This window comes from Mobula birostris, chromosome 25 (genome assembly GCF_030028105.1).
Source record: "Mobula birostris isolate sMobBir1 chromosome 25, sMobBir1.hap1, whole genome shotgun sequence".
In the NCBI taxonomy this organism is placed as follows: domain Eukaryota; kingdom Metazoa; phylum Chordata; class Chondrichthyes; order Myliobatiformes; family Myliobatidae; genus Mobula; species Mobula birostris.
Genome location: NC_092394.1, coordinates 60,918,362 through 60,944,699, shown reverse-complemented (window position 1 = coordinate 60,944,699; position 26,338 = coordinate 60,918,362). Strand labels below are relative to the sequence as shown.

The window sequence follows — 26,338 nt, the reverse complement described above, 5'->3', positions numbered from 1 at the left end:
GAACTGGAAAGCACAGGTTTAAGATGAGAGAATGAAAGATTAAAGATTAGTTTTATTTGTCACATGTACATTGAAACATACAGTGAAATCAGTGAGAATTGGACTGAGGGTAGCTCCCAAGTGTCACCACTATTCCGGAATCAGCATAGTATGTTTATATCTCACTAACCCTACCCCGTACCACTTTGGAATGTATACTGGAGGAAACCAGAGCACCCAGAGGAAACCCCTGTGTTCACAGGGAGAACGTATTAACTCCTTACAGGCTGTGGCAGGAATTGAACCCTGATCGTTAATTACTGGCTGGTGCTGTAAAGCGATGCACAACTCACAGTGCTACGGTGCCAAGGGGGGAGAGATTTAATAGGAACTTGAGGGGCAACTTTTACACCTAGGTAATGGCCGGTGTATGGAATGAGCTGCCATGGTTGAGGCAGGTATATTAACAATATTTAAAAGACACTTGGACAGGTACAGCACATGGATAGGAAAGGGTTTAGAGGAATAGGTGATAGTGTTGAATTCTGAGTTGTAGTTAATGAAGAGCATGTTGATGTGTGCACCTTCATTATCCAGATGACGAGTCAATAAGATGGCAAAGCGCTTCATCACAGTAGTACGACAGGGTGATAGTCATGGAATGACTACAGTGCCACTGGGCAACAGTCATGGAGTGACCACAGTGCCACTGGGCGACCGTCATGGAGTGACCACAGTGCCACTGGGCGACCGTCATGGAGTGACCACAGTGCCACTGGGCGACCGTCATGGAGTGACCACAGTGCCACTGGGCGGCCGTCATGGAGTGACCACAGTGCCACTGGGCGACCGTCATGGAGTGACCACAGTGCCACTGGGCGACCATCATGAGTGACCACAGTGTTACTGGGCAACAGTCATGGAGTGACCACAGTGCCACTGGGCGACCGTCATGGAGTGACCACAGTGCCACTGGGCGACCGTCATGGAGTGACCACAGTGCCACTGGGCAACAGTCATGGAGTGACTACAGTGTTACTGGGCGACTGTCATGGAGTGACCACAGTGCCACTGGGCAACAGTCATGGAGTGACCACAGTGCCACTGGGCAACCGTCATGGAGTGACCACAGTGCCACTGGGCAACCGTCATGGAGTGACCACAGTGCCACTGGGCGACCGTCATGGAGTGACTACAGTGTTACTGGGCGACCGTCATGGAGTGTCCACAGTGCCACTGGGCGACCGTCATGGAGTGTCCACAGTGCCACTGGGCGACCGTCATGGAGTGACCACAGTGCCACTGGGCGACTGTCATGGAGTGACTACAGTGTTACTGGGCGACCGTCATGGAGTGACCACAGTGTTACTGGGCGACCGTCATGGAGTGACCACAGTGCCACTGGGCGACCGTCATGGAGTGACCACAGTGCCACTGGGCAACAGTCATGGAGTGACTACAGTGCCACTGGGCGACCGTCATGGAGTGTCTATAGTGTTACTGGGTGATAGTCATGGAGGTAGGTTACTGCATTCTGCTTGGGCACCGGTGTGATTGAAGCCGGTGGGTACCTCAAAATAACGAAGTGAGAGTTGAAGATGACATCACAACATACATAGAGAACATAATAAATTAATCCATGTCGGGCTATGTGTTCTGTATGGGTGAAGCAGGTTTGTTACTGGGGTTTAATGGAGGTTTCAGCCATGTCTCATCAAGACTATTCAGTTATAAAATTATGCTGATCTTATTCTCATATAATCTGTAAGTGAGAACTTTTGTTTGTTAGAATATTGGTGTGATTTATTAAAGAGTATTAACCAATATCTGTGTTTCCTGGAATGGACCGGAAGTGTAGGATCTGTGGGGATGTGTGGGGATGTCCTATACTTTGTCCACATGCAGGAAGTATAGAAAGAATAATAGATGCATAAATACTGTACAGCACAGGAGGAGGCCAACAAGACAACGCAACTGACTCAACTGAGGGTGTAGTGGATAGCAAGGACAGCTATCAAAGCTTGCAACAGGATCTGGACCAGCTGGAAAAATGGGCTAAAAAAAGTGGTAGATGGAATTTAATATAGAAAAATAAGGTGTTGCACTTTGAGAGCACCAACCAGGGTAAGACTTGTACAGTGTGAGTGTGGAACAAGCTGCCAGCAGAAGTGGTGAACGGGGGTTTGATTCCAACATTTAAAAGAAGTTTGGTTAACTACATGGATGGGAAGGTTGTGGAGGGCTATTGTTCAGTTACAGAGAATGGGTAGAGTAATAGTTCATGACTCTATGATACTATAATTGTACTGAGGAGCATGCACAGTGCCACTAGCAGGCTGTGGAGAGAGAGAGACTGAACGAATGTTACAGTGAATGACCTAGACCATAAGATTTAGGAGCAGAAGCAGGCCATTCGGCCCATCGAGTTTGCTCTGCCATTCAATCATGGCTGATCCACTTCATTCAGTCATCCCCACTCCCCTGCTTTCACCCCATACCCTTTGACTTGCAGCAGAAATGGCTGGTTTCAATGCAGAGAAAGGAGTCACAGAAAGCTGCAGAAGTCAGCATTAAGTCTGGTAGGCCACAGGCAAAATGGTCAGTGTGAGAGTGGGATGGAGTTCAGGGGCACTCATTTGCAATTGCAATGTGTTTATTTTGTCACATGTACCGAGAAATGCTTGTCTTGCCCACTGTTCACACAATTCACTGAGTGGCAGTGTGAAATGTGAGGAGGATGTTATGAGAATGCAGGATGACTTGGACAGGCTGGGTGAGTGGGCAGATGCATGGCAGATGCAGTTTAATATGGATAAATGTGAGGTTATCCACTTTGGTGGCAAGAACAGGAAGGCAGATTACTATCTGAATGGTGTCAAGTTTGGAAAAGGGGAAGTACAATGAGATCTTGGTGTCCTTGTTCATCAGTCACTGAAAGTAAGCATGCAGGTACAGCAGGCAGTGAAGAAAGCTAATGGCATGTTGGCCTTCATAACAAGGGGAGTTGAGTATAGGAGCAAAGAGGTCCTTCTGCAGTTGTACAGAGCCCTGGTGAGACCACACCTGGAGTATTGTGTGCAGTTTTGGTCTCCAAATTTGAGGAAGGACATTCTTGCTATGGAGGGAGTGCAGCGTAGGTTCACGAGGTTAATTCCTGGGGTGGCAGGATTGTCATATGTTGAAATACACTGGAATTTAGAAGGATGAGAGGGGATCTGATTGAAACATATAAGATTATTAAGGGATTGGACATGCCAGAGGCAGGAAACATGTTCCTGATATTGGGGGAGTCCAGAACCAGAGGCCACAGTTTAAGAATAAGGGGTAGGCCATTTAGAATGGAGTTGAGGAAAGACTTTTTCACCCAGAGAGTTGTGGATCTGTGGAATGCTCTGCCTCAGCAGGCAGTGGAGGCCAATTCTCTGGATGCTTTCAAGAAAGAGTTAGATAGCGCTCTTAAAAATAGTGGAGTCAAGGGATACGGGGAGAAGGCAGGAACGGGGTACTGATTGTGGATGATCAGCCATGATCACAGTGAATGGCGGTGCTGGCTCAAAGGGCTGAATGGTCTACACCTGCACCTATTGTCTATTATCAAACAATTGCTTAGTGCATTGGAGTAGAACAAGGTTAAACAATAACAATGCAGAGAAAGTTCAGTGCCAGTGAAAGTGAAAGATCATAAAGAGGTAGATTGTGATGTCAAGAGTCCGAATTATTGTATGAAAGTCCATTCAAGAATCTGATAACTGCAGGGGGTAGAAGTTGTCCTTTAGCTTGAAGATATGTGCTCTCAGGCCTCTGGTGTTCCACAAAGCAGTCCCCTGATCTGTGCTTTGTTTCGCGAGTGGAGAGCAGGCCACATTGTGAACACTGACTGCAGTGCACTGAATTGGAAGAAATGCGGGTGATTCACTGCTTCACCAGGCTGGGCTATTTGGGCCTCTGGAAGATGGGAAAAGGTGCTACAGTTCTACATTTGCATGGGAAATGCTGTGAGAAAGGGGCAGCACCTGCCCTGGGACCACCCGTGTTGAGGATGATGGGGAGGGAGGGGTGGTTGTGCATCCTGACTATCTGAGGTCTGTTGGTTAGGAAGTCCAACACCAGATTGCACAGTAATGTATTTAGACCGAGGAGTAAGAGTTTTCTGACCAAGGGCTGAGGGACAGAAAAAAGCTTGTTGTTTTGTCACTGTATCGCTGTATCACCTTCTTGATCCACCTGATTTATTTTCAGTTTTTTCTGCAAGACGTGTTCCATTGGCGTCTGTTGCCACTGCCTCTTGCTTCATCACACTCCCAAAGGTCATAGTTACCACAGCATTGAGGAGGAGGTAATGCTGGAGAAGGAAGTCTTGAAACAAATGGTGTACTCAACAGAAGAAAATTACAATAGATTTACTGACAGCTACTCAAAAGTGATGTCCCTGAAGGAAAGAATGGACTTAATGAGAAATGAAATTGAATATGCAATCAAGCAACGGGCCATTGCCATCACACAAGAAATAGTGAGTGAAGGAGACAGGTTATTGCAGGAGCTGGAGGCTCAGCACGAGCTGCAGCAGACTAGACTGGCCAATGGCCTGTCTCAAACACATCAAATTATTGAAAGGATGGGAGCCGGGCACAGGCTGGCAGACATTATGCTGAGGTTTGGCGTCGATGAGGAGGTGATGGAGATGTTCCAGCCAATCACATCAGTCCTTGTGGCTCTGAAGGAGGCAAGGCCCTTAAACTTGAGCACTGAAGTCACTTCCTTGGAATTCAAGGAATGCTGCCTGGAGACGAAGGACCTGCTTGGGACTTTCAATTTCAACAGAGGTAAATGGGATAAAGTGGGAGGGGAAGTTGGCTGTGATGATGCCAGTTATTTGGATAATGATACTAACTAACACACTTAAAGGACTACATGTCCAGCAGTCCAACACACACAAACTTGGACATCTAGGATACCATGTTCAGAGGTGAAGGGAGTTTATGATCAGAAGTGTCCCACTCAGGGTCCTGGGAAGCATTAGAACATTGTTGAGAGAAGTATTATCCTGAATTTCACTGGCAACCTGAACTCAACGAAGTTTTTAGAACCAAAAAACAAAAAAAAAAACTGCAGGTGTTAGAAATCTAAAATTAGAAACAGAAAATTAGTGGAGAGAAACAGTTAATATTTTGGATTTGGCATCCCTTCTGAGGACCTTGTGAAGGACCAGATCTGAGCAGTGAGAATTGGGAGAGCCCAGAAACAGAGTTTTGTCACTTAACACGGAGACAAGGGAGTCATTCCCTACCCGGAGGACAATCCTTTAGGACTCTCTGCCTTGGACCCTGTGGTGCTGATGCACTATGTTTGAGACTGTTGAACGCTGAAGGATCCAAAATCCTTGGGATGTGGGCAGGAAGGTGGAGCAGGTAGAAGTGGTGATCTTCAAGAGCAGAGCAGCTGAAAGGTGTCTTCCCGATTCGGCTGCTTTTTCTGCTCCAGGGAAGCTTGTTGAGAAAGGCAGAGGGTTATTCATTGTAACCAGCAAATGGTGCTACTGATACGGAGCGTGCTCTAGGGCACCGAGTTCTACGTGAGTGAGGCAGCTGATCGTACTTTGGAAATGGGATACATGTGTATGCTGAGCCCTTGGATCTGAGAACCTTTTGTTGTTTTCAGAGCAGGGAGAGGGACTGGACGGCCCAGAAACCAAGGAGGATCTGCAGGTAAGTTGTGATTGAAATCTCATTGTGATCTCATTGGGTAACTATTATGCCTAATTTTGTGGTGCTACATGAAAGGAAAGATTAAAGTTTGAAATAGTCGTTTCAATGTTCAAAGCGAAATGCGTAGTCTATCTCACCTGCATGACTGCAGGAATCAGCAATGATGGAGATGGTAGGTGGGAGTTGAATTGCAAATTGGTTCCCTAGAGCATCAATCCCCTGGAGACATGCAGAGGGCACTTGCTGCCAACATGAGAGACCTTACCTTACCCTGTGTAAGCCTCCCGCCCCATGGCCATGGTTTGCAAACTTCATCTGGGCCCATTATTTCCCATTTCCAATTGCCGCTACGTCAACAAATCCCCTAGAATCCTTGCAGAATACAGACATTGCCAAAATCCATGGTCTGCAAATCAACTCTGACCTCCAGCTGATCTTGCAAGGGCAAGGTGGATACTGTATGGTGGCAACAGGTCCTTTAAGCTGCGGATCTGATGAAAGGATGCGGTAGCCGTTGTTGTAGGCCCTGCTCTGATCTGTCCTTCATTTACCTCTTGACCCGAGTGGTTTGTTTTTGATTTGGCATCCCTTCTGAGAACCTTGTTGAAGGACCAGATCTGAGCAGTGAGAATTGGGAGAGCCCAGAAACAGAGTTTTGTCACTTAACACTGAGACAAAGGAGTCATTCCCAACCGGGAAGACAATCCTTTGGGACTCTCTGCCTTGAAGCCTGTGGGTGCTGATGCACCATGTTTGAGACTATTGAACGCTGAAGGACGTGGGCAGGAAGGTGGAGCAGGTAGAAGTGGTGATCTTCAAGAGCAGAGCAGCCAAAAGGTGTTGGGAGTCACATGTAGGCCAGTTCTGAAGGACATGAGTAAACCAGATAGACTTTTGCAACAATCCTACTTCATTATGACCACAACTGACATGTCACCACATTCCAGGCTATTGAACATAGGTGTTGTGATGGATGTAACTGGCATGACAAAGTTGCACAGCATGTCATGAGGCATATAATGTGCAGCCCACTACACCTGTATCCACTCCCACCACCTTAGTGTGCAGCCCACTACACCTGTATCCACTCCCACCACCTTAGTGTGCAGCCCACTACACCTGTATCCACTCCCACCACCTTACAGTGCGCAGCCCACTACACCTGTATCCACTCCCACCACCTTACAGTGCGCAGCCCACTACACCTGTATCCACTCCCACCACCTTAGTGTGCAGACCACTACACCTGTATCCCCTCCCACCACCTTACAGTGTGCAGCCCACTACACCTGTATCCTCTCCCACCACCTTACAGTGCGCAGCCCACTACACCTGTATCCCCTCCCACCACCTTACAGTGCGCAGCCCACTACACCTGTATCCACTCCCACCACCTTACAGTCTTCTATCAAATCCTCCTCCTTTTCTCAGTCTAAACCCGCTGCTCAGACCTCTATAATAATTCCATAAACCCTGGCTTCACCGGCCTAAGCCTGTAATAATCCTATTTTCTATACTTTGAGGCTTTGCTGCAGTATTTAACGTATCCTTCCAACTTTCTACTTATTAAATCGCCCCTTACTGTCTGCCCCCTTAACATGATGATGTTGCTGAGGGATGTATCATCTGCTTCTCCTCAAAATTATGCCTTTAAGTTGGGTGGGAGAGTGGATGGAGCATCAACTGATCTCTCGTCTGGCATTCTGAGACAGAGGACCCTGCACTGCTGTATGGAGCACAAGCCTGGGACAGGCAGCAAGCAGAGTGTCCTAGCACCTGCCCCTCCTCTCCCCACCCCAGCTGGGCCTTATTGCCTGTGGGGTTCATAGCACAAGCGAGAAAGTGAACTCATCAACTGCTGACTACAAGGGGATGCCTTCTGAAGGCCAGAGATTCTGCCAATTGCACGATGGTTCTTTTTTTTCTGTCCAGAATGCTTCAAACGAACTACAAGCTGAAGATTCTTCTTCAGTGGAAGAGGGAAGTACAACAGATGGCACGCAGCAGCACTGGCACAATGAGCACAACTACAGTCTGAGGGGTGGAGTGCCGGACTCACCCTCACCAAGCGCTACAGAGGAGTTCACCCTCAATGCTTTCAGTGCTGAATCCCAGCAACCTCCTGCAGGTCAGGCTGCAACCTTCTCTGTTTGTGTTGGGTGTGTGTGCGGGGGGCGGGAGGGTGTGCAGAAACAATGTTGGAGATTTCCCGGAAGTTATATGCTTAGTTTGAAGTATAGGATAAGGAAGCAAATTGCATGGCTATTAATAGTTGTGTATGGATCTCCAGGCCAGAGACAACACAGGTTAGGTACTTGGTACAGTTCCTCAGTTTAAAAGGCTTCTAACAGGGATAGTAGGCAATAGATCCAATTGTTCTCCCAGTACAGCATGGCTTGGTCACAAAGTGATGCTCCCTCCTACTACTTCATCTCATAACACATTCTCAAGGCGAGGACAGCATGGGTTCAATTCAGAATGAAGCTACTTGTTAAAGTAGTAGAATGTATAATTTTGTTTTAATCAATTTTAAATTTGACAGCATTCTTTCTCTTCCCTCTTTCCCCTTTTCCCCCTTGAGATTCTCTTATCGAAAACTCATCTAGTCCCAGTTGCCCATGTTTATTCCATATCCCTCGAAACCAGCACTCCCAGCCTGGGTCCGTGGACCCCTCGGTTAATGGTAGGGATCCATGGCATAAAATAGGTTGTGAACCCCTGATCTAAACCTTTCTTATGCTGGTACTTGCTGAAGTGCCTCTTAAATGTTGTAGTGGTACCGACCCTTGTAAGGGCACATGTAACTCCAATCCCTCCAGTCAGAAACAGACTCGTTCAGCTGAGGGATTCAACAATGATTGCTGTGCTTCCTTCTGCATCCAGCTCCTTGCTGCCCCTCCCCTCCCCTCCCCTCCCCTCCCCTCCCCTCCCCTCCCCTCCCCTCCCCTCCCCTCCCCTCCCCTCCCCTCCCCTCCCCTCCCCTCCCCTCCCCTCCCCTCCCCTCCCCTCCCCTCCCCTCCCCTCCCCTCCCCTCCCCTCCCCTCCCCTCCCCTCCCCTCCCCCACCAGCTTCTCTTCTAACTCATCATTACCCAGAAGCCAACCTTGCCCACTTGTTCCTGTGCAGAAGCACCCTGCATCGCTTTCAAAACTTTCCAATTATCTCGAGGTAGGTAACCTAGGTTTCTCATCTCCTTGTCTCTGATGTGCTCCATCTCACACTGTTACTCCCACTCCTTTCCCCATTTATAAATTAATATATCAGGCATACAACGTACTGGAGAATCACTGTGTCTGTGATATCAATCTAAACTCATCCCACCTGCCAACATATGGTCAGTATCTCTCGATTCACTGTCTGTCTAAACACCTCTTAAGCATTGACATTGTATCTCCTTCCCTGACAGCCACCACTGTCTGTTTAAAAAAATTGTCCCAGAAATCTCCTTTGAACTTGCCCCCCCTCACCTTAAAACTATGCCCTTAGCTATATGATATTCCACTCTTGGGGGAAAAAGAAGACTGACTATTACCCCTATCTTTGCCTCTCATAATATTATATGTTTATCTGATCTCTCTCAGCCTTATGCTGATTACCTGTTTTGAACAAAGGAATAACACTGGTGACTCTCCAGTCTTCTGAACCAACTTCTGTAGCTTAAGAGGATAAAAGCTCTGCGTAGCCTCTGTGGGATAGGTGCTGGGTAGATGCTATCAAGCCCTGTGGACTTATCTACCTTAATGTTCTTCAAGACATTCAGCACAACATCTTAAAATCAATGAACCCCCCCCCCCCCCCCCCACCGCCGCCCGATCTTATTATCATCCATGTCCTTCTCCTTGGTGAATATCAATGGTCATTTAGTAACTTGCTCTGACTCCAGCGGTAAGTTCCCTTCTTTGTTCTTGAGTGGACCTACCCTTTCCAGAGCTCTCCTCTTGTGTTGAAAGCAAGTTTAAAATGCCTTGTGATTTTCCTTGATCCTATTTGCCAAGGATCTTTCACACCCTCTTTAAATTCTGATTCCTTTCTGTTTGCTTTATATTTGTCAAGGTCCCTATCTGACTTCTGCTTCCCAAATCCCTTTCCCCTTCCTGATTAAACTTACAACATTCCTTGTCATCCAGTGTTACTGAACATGGCCATCCTTGCCTTTCATCTTCATATTGGCCGTGAATTCTTGGCTGACCTTTCCCTGTTGGGAATCATCTCTGGATATTCCCAGTTCAGCTCAATCTAGCCATCTTCAGCCTTATTCGCTGCCTCTGGACTGTGAGTCGAGCTGCTGTCAGTGAAACCAGGCGTGTGGAACCATCTTTCACAGGACTTGTTGCTGATTAACTGGACTCTGACAGCAAGCACTCATTCCTCAATCACACTTCACATACTTGTGCACAAGGAGAGCATGAGGGCCCCTGTCTCCAGGCTGTCCTGCAGTTCAAACAGAGAGATGCCATTTTTATACACAAATTGACTAGTGGATACATATATTAATCCAATTGGTCGCCTTGTGCATGTTCAAATTCCTTATTTACATAATCAATCACCAATCACACTATGGTAATATAAGTATTAACAGCTAATAGAATTTACACATTAAAGGTCAATCATACTTCAGAATTAGTAAAGTAACTGACCAATAGTAAGTTTTACCCTAGAATCCTTCCTTTGCATCCTTAGCTTGTACTGTTGTTCAAAAGCATCTCCTGCCTGGGCTGACTGCACACTATCTGTAAACTGTTCTTGTCTGGACAATGCCTTAACTTTTGCCTTGCTGGGATTTCCACAGACTCTCTCACTGTTTGGATCACCTCCACACAATCAGCACGTCTCTCACCCCCAAGAGGCTCTATGTCACACTGACCCTTTCGGAACCCCACACTCTCCTACCACAACTCACTTCACTCCAGCACCCTGAGTTGAGCACTTTAAAGGGTCTATCTTCCAGCACCAAGCCATGGTTGTCCATAAACCAAGTGCTGATGGGTCGTTGCTGGTCAGCATGGACATAGAACATATAGAACAGTACAGCACAGTACAGGCCCTTCGGCCCACAATGTTGTGCCGACCCTCAAACCCTGCCTCCCATATAAGCCCCCACCTTAGATTCCTCCATATACCTGTCTAATAGTCTCTTAAACTTCACTAGTGTATCTGCCTCCACCACGGACTCAGGCAGTGCATTCCACGCACCAACCACTCTCTGAGTTAAATCCTTCCTCTAATATCCCCCTTGAACTTCCCACCCCTTACCTTAAAGCCATGTCCTCTTGTATTGAGTAGTGGTGCCCTGGGGAAGAGGCGCTGGCTATCCACTCTATCTATTCCCCTTATTATCTTGTACACCTCTATCATGTCTCCCCTCATCCTCCTTCTCTCCGAAGAGTAAAGCCCTAGCTCCCTTAATCTCTGATCATAATGCATACTTTCTAAACCAGGCAGCATCCTGGTAAATCTCCACTGTACCCTTTCCAATGCTTCCATATCCTTCCTATAGTGAGGTGACCAGAACTGAACACAGTACTCCAAGTGTGGCCTAACCAGAGTTTTATAGAGCTGCATCATTACATTGCGACTCTTAAACTCTATCCCTCGACTTATGGAAGCTAACACCCCATAAGCTTTCTTAACTACCCTATCCACCTGTGAAGCAACTTTCAGGGATCTGTGGACATGTACCCCGAGATCCCTCTGCTCCTCCACACTATCAAGTATCCTGCCATTTACTTTGTACTCTGCCTTGGAGTCTGTCCTTCCAAAGTGTACCACCTCACACTTCTCCGGGTTGAACTCCATCTGCCACTTCTCAGCCCACTTCTGCATCCTATCAATGTCTCTCTGCAATCTTTGACAATCCTCTGCACTATCTACAACACCACCAACCTTTGTGTCGTCTGCAAACTTGCCAACCCACCCTTCTACCCCTACATCCGGGTCGTTAATAAAAATCACGAAAAGTAGAGGTCCCAGAACAGATCCTTGAGGGACACCACTAGTCACAATCCTCCAATCTGAATGTATTCCCTCCTCCACCACCACCACCCTCTGCCTTCTGCAGGCAAGCCAATTCTGAATCCACCTGGCCAAACTTCCCTGGATCCCATGCCTTCTAACTTTCTGAATAAGCCTACTGTGTGGAACCTTGTCAAATGCTTACTAAAATCCATATAGATCACATCCACTGCACTGCCCTCATCTATATGCCTGGTCACCTGCTCAAAGAACTCTATCAGGCTTGTTAGACACTACCTGCCCTTCACAAAGCCATGCTGACTGTCCCTAATCAGACCATGATTCTCTAAATGCCTATAGATCCTAACTCTAAGAATCTTTTCCAACAGCTTTCCCATCACAGACGTAAGGCTCACTGGTCTATAATTACCCGGACTATCCCTACTACCTTTTTTGAACAAGGGAACAACATTCGCCTCCCTCCAATCCTCCAGTACCATTCCCGTGGACAACGACATCGACATGGTGGGCTGAAGGGCCCATCTCCCATTTCTGAGGACAGGTTGGTGATACCACACCGGCCGTGTGCTCCCATTGCATCTTCCAACCTGAAATTACCTATCTGGTAGCCTAGGCTGCCAATGTGAATAATCATGCAGGGACTCTGGTTGGGAAAGGCACCAGGTAAATGTAAGATCTTTCTCCTGTATTCTCATCTCTTATCAAAGGTCCTCCTCATCTTTGCATTCTCTTACTTCAATGGAAAATATTTTACCACATTTGAGCCAATAACTTATTGTGAGATGATACCAATATTGGAAAAAACAGCCAAATAATTCTCATAATATTGTGGTTTTTCCTCCCAATGACAATGGATTCAATGCCCCACATGAATGTGTATCAACGTCAGTTGGTTCTGTAGTAACAAAGGTCCCATGTGCACTTCTGACTTCAATTAAAGATCAGTGGAGATTTAATGAATGTAGTTGCTTTAGGAGTCCTGGACTAATTTCAGGAATAAGGACTGGCATTTATTCACTGTTGAATATATTCAAAGAATCAAAAGCAAGCAGACTACAGCTGAAAATAAACTTCTCTCTTCACAGAGTTGGTAATAAAGTTATCTGATGACAGTGTGGATACTGATGGCTTCCTCACGGTAAGGTCTTCTCCCTCAAATTATGGAAATAATACGAACATGGCCCTGTCCCCACCATCCTGTGTAACAAACACAGGGTAATTCTGCCCAAACATAGTGTGCAGGAGACATTCAGATCGGGTACAGACTTCATGATATTAGCACTGGTGTTCTGTACGAAAAAGGTACAAGCACAGGAATTGGGTCCATGATCCCTAGTTTCTCATGCGCATATTGTAATATGAAAGCAATCTTAGCCTGTGTTAGGTTACATGTGAGTTGCTGCCAGGTAAGCTGTGCCCATTGGCAAGATAGCCTGAGCACCCACGGGATTCATCCTATCCTGGTGAGGATTTCCCAGCTGAAATCATACACTGAATAATATCCCAAGTCTTGAAGGACTTGCATCCCTTAGTCCTGAGAGAAGTTGCTGAAGATATAATGAATGCGTTGGTCACGATATTTCAAAAATCACTTGATCCTGGTATGGTCTTGGAGGACTGGAAAATTGCAAATCAAGTGATTCTTGAAGGGAAGGGAGGAAGACAAAAGAGAGGAAATTATAGGCTAGTTAGCCTAACCTCAGTGGTTTGGAAAGAATTTGAAGCTATTATTAAGGATGAGGTTTTAGGGTACTTGGAGACTAATGATAAAACAAGTTAAAGTCAGCATGGTTAATGTAAAGAGAAATCTTGCCTAACAAATCTGTTAGAATTCTTCCTGGAAGTAACAAGCAGGGTGGATATCATTTTCTTGGATTTTCAGAAGGTATCTGATAAGATGTCTCACATGAAGCTACTTAACAAGATAAAACCCTATGGTGTTACAGGAAATATACTGGCATGGATAGAGGAATGGGTGATAGGCAGGGGGCAGCGAGTGGGAATAAAGGGGGCCTTTTCTGGTTGGCTGCCGGTGGTGTTCCTCAGGGGTCAGTACTGGGACCACTGCTTTTCACATTCTTTGTCAATGATTTGGATCATGGAATTGATGCCTTTGTGGCAAAGTTTGCAGATGATACAAAGATAGGAGGAGGGGTAGGTAGTGCTGAGGAAGCAATGTGATTGCAGCAGGATTTAGACAAATTGGAAGTATGGGTAAAAAATGGCAGATGGAATACAGTGTTGGGAAATGTATGATAAAGCATTTTGGTAAAAGGAACAATAGTGCGGACTATTATCTAAATGGTGAGAAAATTCAAACATCAGGGGTGCAAAGGGACTTAGGAGTCCTCTTGCAAGACTCCCAGAAGGTTAATTTACAGGTTGAGTCTGTGGTAAAGAATGCAAATCTTAAGAAAGAAATTAGAAAAGCTAAAAGAAGATACGAGGCTGCTTTGGCAAGTAAGGTGAAAATAAATCCGAAGGGTTTCTACAGTTATGTTAATAGCAAAAGGATAGTGAGGGATAAAATTGGTCCCTTAGAGAATCAGAGTGGACGGCTATGTGCGGAGCCAACAGAGGTGGGGGAGATTTTGAACAATTTCTTCTGTATTCACTAATGAGAAGGATATTGAATTGTGTAAGGTAAAGGAAACAAGAAGGTAGTTATGGAAAGTATGATGATTAAAAGGCGCTTTTAAGGAGTATGAAAGTGGATAAGTCTCTGGGTCCGGACAAGATATTCCCTCGGACCTTGAGGGAAGTTAGTGTGGAAATAGCAGGGGCTCTGACAGAAATATTTCAAATGTCATTAGAAACGGGGAAGGTGCCGGAGGATTGGCATATTGCTCATGTGGTTCCATTGTTTAAAAAGGGTTCTAAGAGTAAACCTAGCAATTATCGGCCTGTGAGTTTGACGTCAGTGGTGGGTAAATTGATGGAAAGTATTCTTAGAGATGGTATATATAATTATCTGGATAGACAGGGTCTGATTAGGAGCAGTCAACATGGATTTGTGCGTGGAAGGTCATGTTTGACAAATCTTATTGAATTTTTTGAAGAGGTTACCAGGAAAGTTGACGAGGGTAAAGCGGTGGATGTTGTCTAAATGGACTTCAGTAAGGCCTTTGACAAGGTTCCACATGGAAGGTTAGTTAGGAAGGTTCAATTGTCAGGTATTAATATTGAAGTAGTAAAATGGATTCAACAGTGGCTGGATGGGAGACGCCAGAGAGTAGTGGTGGATAACTGTTTGTCAGATTGGAGGACGGTGTCTAGTGGTGTGCCTCAGGGTTCTGTACTGGGACCAATGTTGTTTGTCATATATATTAATGATCTGGATGATGTGGTGGTAAATCGGATGAGTGGGTATGCAGATGATACTAAGATAGGTGGCGTTGTGGATAATGAAGTAGGTTTTCAAAGCTTGCAGAGAGGTTTAGGCCAGTTAGAAGAGTGGGCTGAAAGATGGCAAATGGAGTTTAATGCTAATAAATGTAAGGTGCTACATTTTGGTAGGACTAATCAAAATAGGACATGCATGGTAAATGGTAGGGCATTGAAGAATGCAGTAGAACAAAGGGATTTAGGAATAATGGTGCATAGTTCCCTGAAGGTGGAATCTCATGTGGATAGGGTGGTGAAGAAAGTTTTTGGTATGCTGGCCTTTATAAATCAGAGCATTGAGTATAGGAGTTGGGATGTAATGTTGAAATTGTATAAGGCATTGGTAAGGCCAAATTTGCAGACATCCCACCTCTCCCAGAACTTCTGGGAGTCTCTGGCATATTAATAGTGGCTCCCTGATGCCCGCAAATTATATACAATATCACGGAAATCAATTTTTTTGAGAGCGAGCGAGAGGAAAGCAAGAGAGTGCGAGAGAGTGCGAGCGAGAGCGCACCATAGCAGTGTTCCAAAAAAATATAAAATGTACGTCACCCCAGACTACACTAAAGTGTACCCCTGCCTAATAGGGGTCAAAATAATGACAGTGTTGCTCACTGCACTGTTTGCAACAATGACTTTTCTATTGCCCATGGTGGGTTAAGACTGTAAAAGACATCCTGAGGTGAGTTTAACAGGTGTCATTCATTCATTAGCACAGCTAACGTTATTTAAACTAGCTGGCCAGCTGCTAAGGAGCTACTCTATTGCAGACATCCTACCTCTCCCGGAAGTCTCCCGCAAATTGATGGTTCTATCTCCCTGAAATGAGTTTTTGCAGGTTGGGATGTCTGAATTTGGAGTATTGTGTACAGTTCTGGTCACCGAATTATAGGAAAGATGTCAATAAAATTGAGAGAGTACAGAGAAGGTTTACTAAAATGTTGCCTGGGTTTCATCTCAGTTACAGAGAAAGGTTGAACAAGTTAGGTCTTTATTCTTTGGAGCGTAGAAGGTTGAGGGGGGGACTTGATAGAGGTGTTTAAAATTATGAGGTGGATTGATAGAGTTGACGTGGATAGGCTTTTTCCATTGAGAATGGGGGAGATTCAAACAAGAGGACATGAGTTGAGAGTTAAAGGGCAAAAGTTTAGGGGTAACATGAGGGGGAACTTCTTTACTCAGAGAGTGGTAGCTGTGTGGAACGAGCTTCCAGCAGAAGTGGTTGAGGCAGGTTCGATGTTGCGTTTAAAGTTAAATTGGATAGATATATGGACAGGAAAGGAATGGAGGGTTATGGGCTGAGTGGTGGGACTAGGTGAGAGTAAGAGTTCGGCATGGACTAGAAGGGCCAAGATGGCCTGTTTCCATGCTGTAATTGTTATATAGCATTTATTTCAAGGGGAATAGAATATAAAAAACAAGGAGAAAATGCTGAGCCTTTATAAGACACCAGTCAGGTCACACTTGGGAGTATTGTCAACAGTATTGGGCCCCATATCTCAGAAATAACATGTTGTCATTGGAGAGAGTCCAGAAGAGATTCATGAGGATGATTCTGGGAATGAAGGGGTTAACATACGTGGAGTATTTGGCAGGTTTGGGCCTGTACTCACCGGAATTTAGAAAAATGCAGGATTTAGAAGATTGAAACTTACTAAATGTTGAAAGGACTAGATAAGGTAGATGTGGAGAGGATGTTTTCTCTGGTGGGCATATTCAGGATTAGTGGGCACAGCCTCAAAGTTGAGGGGTGACCTTTTAGAACAGAAGTTAAGGAGGAATAATTTTAGCCAAAGAGTGGCGAATTTGTGGAATACTCTGCCACAGACTGCCTTGGAGGCCAAGTCAGTGGGTATATTCAAAGCAGAATTTGATAGATTTCTGATTAGTCGGGACATGAAAGGAGATGGTGTGGAACGAGCTTCCAGCAGAAGCATGTGTATGGGGCTGAGTGGGATCCGGGATCAGCCATGATGAAATAGCAGATGGACTCGATGGGCTGAATGGCTTAATTCTGCTCCTGTGTCTTACAGTCTTGTGGACACTCATCACAAATTCACAAGTGCTGTGGCGTTTACGAGTGAGATATCAATTATGACCTCTGGTCTGACACTGGTGCTTTGCCTTTCACAAAAAGAAAAAATCTGCAGATGCTGGAAATCCAAATCAACACACACAAAATGCTGAACGAACTCAGCGGGCCAGTCAAAGGGTTTCAGCTGGAAATGTTGACCGTACTTTTTTTGCATAGATGCGGCCTGGCCTGCTGAGCCCCTCCAGCATTTGTGTGCTTTGCCTTTCACATACTCAGGGTGTCTGAAACCTCATCATTACTTATTGCCTACCCTAGAGGACCTTCACATAGCACATCACAGGGAGCAGAGGATTACCTCCTCCCCCAGTCACATGTAGAGCCTGTCCATCTGGAAGCACAGTGCACATAAGCTTCACGGCATGACTGATCCACTCCAGTGGGAAGCTTGTTGGGGTTAAAGAGCAGGATTAAGGTCAAAGTGTGTCATCTGCACAATTCCATGGGTGAACTGATGCAATGAAAAACTTACTTATAGCAGCATTGGAGGCACACAAGCTGCATTGACAAGAAAAAATCAACGTAAATTATACAAAGTGATACAAGCGAACAAATAATTACAACAAAAAAGTGCAACACAGTGTGCAAAGTGTTGCTCAACTGTAGTGATCAGCATTGTGCAGGTTGGTTCAAGACCCCAGTATGTGAATGGAAGTAGCTGTTCTTGAACCAGGTGCTCTGGGACTTTGGGCTCCTGTACTTCCTGCCTGATGGTAGCTGCGAGAAGGGTGCATGAGACGTCGGAACAGAATCAGGCCATTTGGCCCATCAAGTCTTCTCTGCCATACAGTCGTGGCTGCTTTCTCCTTGTAACCTTTGATACCCTAACTAATCATGGACCTCCACCATTGACTGTGGCAATGAGGTCCACAGATTCATCAGCCATTGGCAAAAGAAATTCTTCCTCATCTCTGTTCTAAAGGGATATCCTTGTATTCTGGGGCTGTGCTCTCTGGTCCTAGACTTTCCCACGATAGGAAACATCTCCATTTAAGCCTTTCAATATTTGATAGGTTTCAATGAGATTCACCCCTCTTTCCGCCCCCCTTTCTAAACTCCAGCAAGCACAGGCCCAGAGCCATCAAACACTCCTCATGCGCTCCTCATCCATTAACCCTTTCAATCCCAGGATTGTTCTTGTGAACCTCCTCTCAGGAGCACCTGGGGCCCCTTGTCTCTTGTAAGTGGCAGGAGTGTACCTCCTGGTGCATGTTGCAAGACACAGGACTGTATATATCACTCCATCATACTGTATGCAGTACAATGCCCAGCAAAGGCAGAAGGTCCCGATGGAGTACCTGGTAAGGCTCTGAAAACCTGTGCCAGCCAACTAGCGGGAGTACTCAAGGATATTTTCAACCTCTCACTGCTACAGGCAGAAGTTCCCACGTGCTTTTAAAAGGCAACAATTATACCAGTGCCTAAGAAGAATAATGTGGGCTGCCTTAATGACTATTGCCCAGTAGCACTCACATCTACAGTGATGAAATGCTTTGAGAGGTTGGTTATGACTAGACTGAACTCCCACCTCAGCAAGGACCTGGACCCATTGCAATTTGCCTATCACCACAATAGGTCAACGGCAGATGCAATCTCAATGGCTCTCCACAGGGCTTTTGACCACCTGGACAACACAAACACTTACGTCAGGATGCTGTTCATCGAGTATAGCTCAGCATTTAATACCATCATTCCACAATCCTGATTGAGAAGTTGCAGAACCTGGGACTCTGTACCTCCCTCTGCAATTGGATCCTCGACTTCCTAACCAGAAGACCACAATCTGTGTGGATTGGTGATAATATCTCCTCCTCGCTGACGATCAACACTGGTGCACTTCAGGTGTGTGTGCTTAGCCCACTGCTCTACTCTCTGTATACACATGACTGTGTGGCTAGGCATAGCTTAAATACCATCTACAAATTTGCTGATGATACAACCATTGTTGGTAGAATCTCAGGTGGTGATGAGAGGGCGTACAGGAGTGAGATATGCCAACTAGTGGAATGGTGCTGCAGCAACAACCTGGCACTCAATGTCAGTAAGATGAAAGAGCTGATTGTGGACTTCAGGAAGGGTAAGATGAAGGAACATATACCAATCCTCGTAGAGGGATCAGAAGTGGAGAGAGTGAGCGCTTCAAGTTCCTGGGTGCCAAGATCTCTGAGGATCTAACCTGGTCCCAGCATATCGATGTAGTCACAAAGAAGGCAAGACAGCGACTATACTTTATTAGGAATTTGAAGCAACTTAGCTTGTCAACAAATCCGCTCAAAAACTTCTATAGTTGTACCATGGAGAGCATTCTGACAGACTGCATCGCCGTCTGGTATGGAGGGGCTACTGCACAGGACCGAAAGAAGCTGCAGAAGGTTGTAAATCTAGTCAGCTCCATCTTGGGCACTAGCCTACAAAGTATCAAGACATCTTTAGGGAGCGGTGTCTCAGAAAGGCAGCGTCCATTGTTAAGGACCTCCAGCACCCAGGGCATGCCCTTTTCTCACTGTTACCATCAGGTAGGAGGTACAGAAGCCTGAAGGCACACACTCAGCAACTCAGGAACAGCTTCTTCCCCTCTGCCATCCGATTTCTAAATGGACTTTGAAGCTTTGGACAGTACCTCACATTTTTTAATATGCTGTATTTCTGTTTTTTTCACATTTTTTAATCTATTCAATATACGTAATTGATTTACTTGTTTATTTAGATTTTATTTAGATTATGAGAACACTCAGTCCTCTTTTATCGTCATTTAGAAATGCATACATGCATTAAGAAATGATACAATATTTCTCCGGAGTGATATCACAGAAAACAAGACAGACCAAAGACTAACACTGACAAAACCTCATAATTATAACATATAGTTACAGCAGTGCAAAGCAATACCATAATTTAATAAAGAACAGTCCATAGGCACAGTAAAAAAAAAGTCTCAAAGTCCCGAGTCGATCGACTCCCAGGTCCCCGATAGCAGGCGGCAAAAGGGAGAAACTCCCTGCCATAAACCTCCAGGCACCGTCAACTTGCCGATACCTTGGAAGCAACTGACCCTGAGTCCATCCGTTCAAAAACTCTGAGCTTCCGATCAGCCTCTCCGATACAACCTCCCGAGCGCCATCCTCTGCCAAGCGCCTTCGACCTCGCCCCAGCCGCTGAAACACGCAAAGCCGAGGATTTTGGGGCCTTCTGCTCCAGAGATTCCAGTTACTACACAGTAGCAGCGGCAGCAAAGCGGGCATTTCAGAAGTTTTCCAGATGTTCCTCCGTACTTTCACGATCGTCTCCATCAAATCAGGATTGTGCACGGTCCCCTACTTGACAGATAATAGATATTCAGCACCAAAGTGGTCGTGTGTGCTTTCGTCACACCACCATCTTCTCCCCCCTCCCGAGAGGAGATATTTATTATGTTTTATTATTTTTTTTCTCTCTCTGCTAGATTATGTATTGCATTGAACTGCTGCTGCTAATTTAACAAATTTCACATCACATGCTGGTGATAATAAACCTGATTCTGATTCTGAAAGTACAGTATGTGCAGCACAATGCATGAGGAAGAACTGCATGCTGCAGATACAGGGTGTGGTATGCATCACGATGCACTGTACCGTACACAGTGCAGTGTACGCAACACTGTGCCAATTGCAGTTCAGGCTTTGCTCACTGCATAAACTAATCATGTGAAGTACCAAACAACAGGAATTCTGCAGGTGCTGGAAATTCAAGCAACACACATAAAAGTTGCTGGTGAACGCAGCAGGCCAGGCAGCATCTCTAGGAAGAGGTGCAGTCGACGATTCAGGCCGAGACCCTTCACATGGTTTGTAATGTGTACTCTTGCAGAAGTCTTCTCCACAACCATCGGAAAACATGGATTGTGGGGAATATCCTGGGGTTTGGGGTGTTTCACTGAAGCCCCAGGATTGAGGGACATTTCATTGAATCCCCGGGATTGGGGAGGTTTTACTAAAGTCCCAGAGTTGGATTGGGTGGTGGGGAATTCACTGATGTCCCCTGGCTTTGGGACTTCACTGACATAGGAGAATTAAGTGTGATCACTGTGCTGTCTTTCTTGCTTAGGTCGTGGAACACTTTGAGACTTTGCCGACACATCCTGAGGCTTCCAAAACGTCAAATGACCATGGAACAAATGAGAGTAGTGGTCAGATTAATGGGGATTGGTACCAGGAGGGGCCGTCAGCTGTGAGACAGAGCCTGGAACTGCGAGGCCATCCACTGGTGTTCTTCCAGATCCAAACCACGTGCATAGGTGGGTTTAGTTCAGAATTTTCATCTCCCCTCTTCCTCTGCCTGTGGGCAGCACCTGTCAGTATCATCCCCCATACCAGGATCTGGTACAACAAACTCTCCCCCCCCCCCCCCACCCATCCACACACACGTTCAGACGTATGTGCATGCAAGCACGCACGCACACACACAGATGATAGGAAAATGGAGGCCTATGTAAGATTGATCTTAGAGTAACTTAGAAGGTCAGCACAACAGCGTGGGCTGAAGGGCCTGTACTATTCTACGTAATTCACTTTCGCTGCTCTCTCTCTGTTGGGGTTCCACCCCACCATAGATATCAGTCCTGTGTTGCCTCCGCTCAAGTGCTGCCAGTATATTATACAGCAGCTTACACAGAATAAAATTCCTTGGAGACTATAGGATTAAATATCAGGAGCGGCTCAGCAGAAGATCCTGGAGTTACACAGTAGTGAAACAGGTCCTTCTGCCCAACTCATCCATGACAACCAAACTGCTTTCCTAAGCTTGTCCCTTTTGCCTGTGATTGGCCCATTTCCCTCTAAGGCATGTGTCCATGTAGCTGTTCAAATGTCTTTTAAACAATACTGGTGTACCTGACTCAGCACTCCTGGCAGCTTGTTCCAAGCCCCCACCACCTTCAGAGTGAAAATGTTGCCTCTCGGATGCTATTTAAACCTTACCCTGGATTAGAGAGCAAGTCTTATGAGGAAAAAGTTGAGCAAACCAGGGCTTCTCTCTTTGGACTGAAGGAGGATGAGAGGTGACTTGATAGAGGTATATTAGATGATAGACGCATAGATCGAGTGGACAGCCAGAGAGCTTTTCCCTGCGGGGAAGTGGCTGATAGAAAGGCGTAACTTTAAGGTGGAGCAAAGTATAGGGGGGGATGTCAGAGTTAAATATTTTACACAGAGGGTGGTGGGTGTGTGGAGGGGTGGTGGTAAAGGCCGATATATTAGGGACATTTAAGAAATTCTTAGGCTCATAGGTGGAGAGCTATGTGGGAGGGAAGGGTTAGATTGACCTTAGAGCAGGTTAAAATGTCCCCTTAAACCTGTACCCTCTAGTTATAGACTCCCTCATCCAAGAAAAAAGACTGACCATTCACCTTCTCTCTGTTCTCTGTTCTCATGGTTTCATATACCTTTGTAAGGTCACCGCTCAGCCCTCAACACTCCAGACAAACAGTCCCAGATATACACATTCTCCTCGTAACTCAAGCCCTCCAGTCCTTTTTGATTCTTGTGAATCTCTTTTTGTTTACAGTCTCTCAAGTCTAATAATATCCTTCAGACAACCAGAATTGCATACAAGATTACAGGTGTGGTTTCACAGTGTCTTGTACAGCTGTAATATGGTGTTCAGCTCTTGAACCCAGCATCCCGTCTGGTGAAGGCCAGTATGCCATGCACCTCTGTCTGCCTGCGTTGTCATTTTCAGGGAACGAGGAAGGTCACCTGTACCCCTTGTCTCTCTGTCCTACAGCACTCCACTGGACCCTATCATTCACCCTCTCTGTGCTGCCTGAGTTTATCTTCCCCAAGTCCTTCACCAAACACTTGTTGGTGATGATGCCCTTCCACTTTCCCAGAGGGTGTCCTGTCACTCCTGGAATCACTGATGTGGTGAATCTGGCTCTGCTCAGTGGGTTATAAGACCATAAAACATGGGAGCAGAATTCGGCCATTCAGCCATCAATTCTGCTTAGGAATTCTGTCATGCTGATTTATTATCCCTCTCAACTCCGTTCTCCTGCTTTCTCCCTGTAAACTTTGACGCCCTTTCTAATCAAGAACATACCTCTGTTTAAAATATATCCAGTGACTTGGCCTCCACAGCTGTCTCTGACAATGAATTCCACAGATTCACCACTCTCTGGCTAAAGAAATTCTATCTCTTTTCTAAATGGACATCGCTGTATTCTGAGTCTGTACCCTCTAATCTTACAGCTCCCCCCCGCTATAGGAAACATTGTCTCTCCGTCAACTTACCAGGCTTTCAACATTGCAAGGTACATTTAATATCAGAGAAATTTATACAATATACATCCTGAAATGCTTTTTCTTTGCAAACATGCACTAAAACAAAGTAGTGCCCCAAAGAATGAATGTCAATTAAATGTTAGAACCACAAAGCCCCTCCAGCTCCCCCCCCACTGCGTAAACTTTGTTATGAATTAACCCTAATGAGTAAGCAACAGCAAAGCAATGATCCCCCCTCCCCCACCAGCAAAAAGCATCGGTGCCCCCCACTGAGCACTCGTGTCCAGCAAAGCATCAATAAAGACACAGACTTGCAGTACCCCAAAGACTACTCATTCACCCAGTAATTCGACATACCACAGGCTCGCTCTCTCCCCCTAATAAGGGAAAAAGGGGTGTCTCCATTTAACAGCGAGAGGGGAGACATAACAAACAACTAACTGATTTACGATGTTAAAAGTCCTTTGCAACGCATTTTCTGAGCTCTGTGCCCAAAGAATTTGGGTCTCTGGGCACACAGCCAAACAGCCAGCAGCCAGATTGCTGCTTTCAACCTTGCGTCTCCCACGACATACCGATTTCCCGCAGAGACACCGACCTCGAGTCCGCCTGCCTCCAGAGCCACCAAATCCTGGAATTCGAAAGGCGTGCTAATCCTCTGGGCTGTGTCCTTGGTATATCAAATAACGGCCAGTCGTGAGACCCTGAGAGCGGGTCCCATTCCCGCAAAGAACCAAAGTCAGCATGTAACTCCAAGCCAGGGTCTTCAGAAGAACCCTGAAAGGGAAAAATAGAGATATTAAAGATAGAAATAGAGTGAGATATTAAAGATAGAAATAGTGAGATATTAAAGATGCAAGCAAAGGAGATGCCTTTAGGTTTCAATAGATTTCAGTGGAATCCCCCTCCGCATTCTTCTAAACTCCAATGAGTACAATCCCAGAACCATCAAACTCACCTCTTATGTTAACCCTGTCACTCTCGTGAACCTCCCAATGACCATGTCTGTTTGTGATAGGAGGTGATGATATGGTACAGCTCTCGGCAGTGAGTGGTGAGAAGACTTTTAACAAGTATATCCTGCCCAGAAAGCCCATGTTGGTCGGCATACCCACTGATAGTGGATTTCAGATGGTGGACGGTGTCCTGTACCAGCGTGGGGAAGCTCAGGCAGCCTGCAGCCTCCTGGATGTTATGAAGTCTTTCCTCCAGTTCCTTCAGCAGCTGGATCTGCCACTGTTGGTTGGTCACCGCATCTGGACCCACGACAGTCAGATTCTTTGTAATGCTTGGGAGGGGCTGTACATGAAAGATTGCTTTGCCAAACATATGTCAGGATTCCTGGATACTCTTTGGTTGGCCAAGAAGGTTCTCCCCAAGTCGAAGGTCAGTAACTTCAAGCTGACGCATTTAGTGGAGGTCTTGGTTGGTGAGCAGGTTGGTTTTGGTGTGCAGGCCCTGCAGAAACTGTACTTGGCTCTGAACCCAACACTGCACCAGGCAGAAGACAGTCAGTTTACTCTGTACCAGCTGGAATGCCGCAGATCCCTGCAGCCACTTGTTGACCAGAAAGTTATTTCCCGGCTGATTGCGGATAAACTTGCCTTTGAAGAAATCAGTCTGAATATCTTGGAGTTAGCCCACCAGAGTGACCGGAAGTCGGGCCTGAACAACTTAGTTCGAGCCAGCCGGAATTTGGGATTACCAAGGATTCGGAAGATCACCAAGGCTATTGGCTCCTTCTTACTGTGCCAGAAGCACAGGAGAGGACAGCTCAAGCAGGCACAGCAAGGGACAAAGGCCAAGTATAAATCAAACACCAGTTAGCCAGTGCAGCATGTGTTACAGAATATTTGGTATGCAGGGGCTATTCTGACAATCATTTGTGACGGCTGTCATTCCTCGAATGAAAAAGAGTAAGGTACAAGACATAGCGGCAACTTGCAAGGAAGTGCGGAGGTGATGGAGTGACAGATCCCTCCGAGTGATCGTCGGGATGAACAGTTCTTTAATCAGCCAAAGTTAAAAACCACAGTGTATGAGTTGAAGTAAAAAGTATCAAAAAGTGCAGAGTCTGACATTTTTGTAGTTCTTGAAGATACAATAAACTGTTAAGGAATTTAAAGCTGTTCTCTTTTGTGCAGTGTTATCTCACCTAGATGGATTCAAATCAAATTTGGGAACTCTTGTATCAAAGGGGAGGGTTGATTGCCTGCCTACAAGCCATTCCCTGAGACTACTGCTTGGAAGCAATGTTAAATACAGTTCACCTTTGGATCCCATTGAATTTCACTGCTATATTGGACTTTGGGTTAACCTGGATTTTAGCAAGGCTTTTACCAATCAAGCACAAAATCCTCATCCACATTCCTTATTACCCTAAAGGAGTCAACTGTCAATCGAACATGAGCTTCTTCCCTGAACAAATCTGCCATCTGTTCAAAATTCAAAGTAAATTTATTATCAAATTGTGTGTGTGTGTATGTATATATATATATATATATATATATATATATATATATATATTAAAAAAACATTATACAACCCTGCAATTCATTTTCTTGTGGGCATACTTAATAAATCCATAATAGAATACTAGCCAGAATAGGATCAATGAAAGACCTCAGCAACTTGGGTGCTCAACCAGTATGCAAATACATACATAAGCAATATACATCAAGAACATGAGATGAAGAGTCCTTGAAAGTGAGCTGTAAACATGAGGAAATCTGCAGATGCTGGAAAGGCCAGGTAGCATCCATAGGAAGAGATACAGTCGATGTTTTGGGCTGAGACCCTTAGTCAGGACTAACTGAAGGAAGAGTTAGTAAGAGATTTGAAAGTGGGAGGGGGAGGGGAGATCTGAAATGATAGGAGAAGTCAGGAGGGGGAGGGATGGAGCCAAGAGCTGGACAGGTGATTGGCAAAGGGGATACGAGGCTGGA

The 26,338-nt window shown here is 45.7% G+C and overlaps 1 protein-coding gene across 1 annotated transcript in view; it reads left to right on the top strand.

Annotated features, from left to right (window-relative positions):
- The window catches only part of LOC140187652 (protein PML-like), a 48,519-nt gene extending 23,001 nt beyond the window's left edge, over window positions 1–25,518 (top strand). Inside the window, exons 5-10 of the mRNA XM_072243174.1 lie at window positions 4,219–4,802; window positions 5,638–5,684; window positions 7,617–7,812; window positions 12,743–12,795; window positions 21,220–21,409; window positions 24,412–25,518. Of these exons, the coding sequence (XP_072099275.1) occupies window positions 4,219–4,802; window positions 5,638–5,684; window positions 7,617–7,812; window positions 12,743–12,795; window positions 21,220–21,409; window positions 24,412–25,220 (1,879 nt within the window). The 3' untranslated portion in view covers window positions 25,221–25,518. The remainder of the gene's footprint in view (window positions 1–4,218; window positions 4,803–5,637; window positions 5,685–7,616; window positions 7,813–12,742; window positions 12,796–21,219; window positions 21,410–24,411) is intronic.
- The last annotated feature ends 820 nt before the right edge of the window (window positions 25,519–26,338 follow it).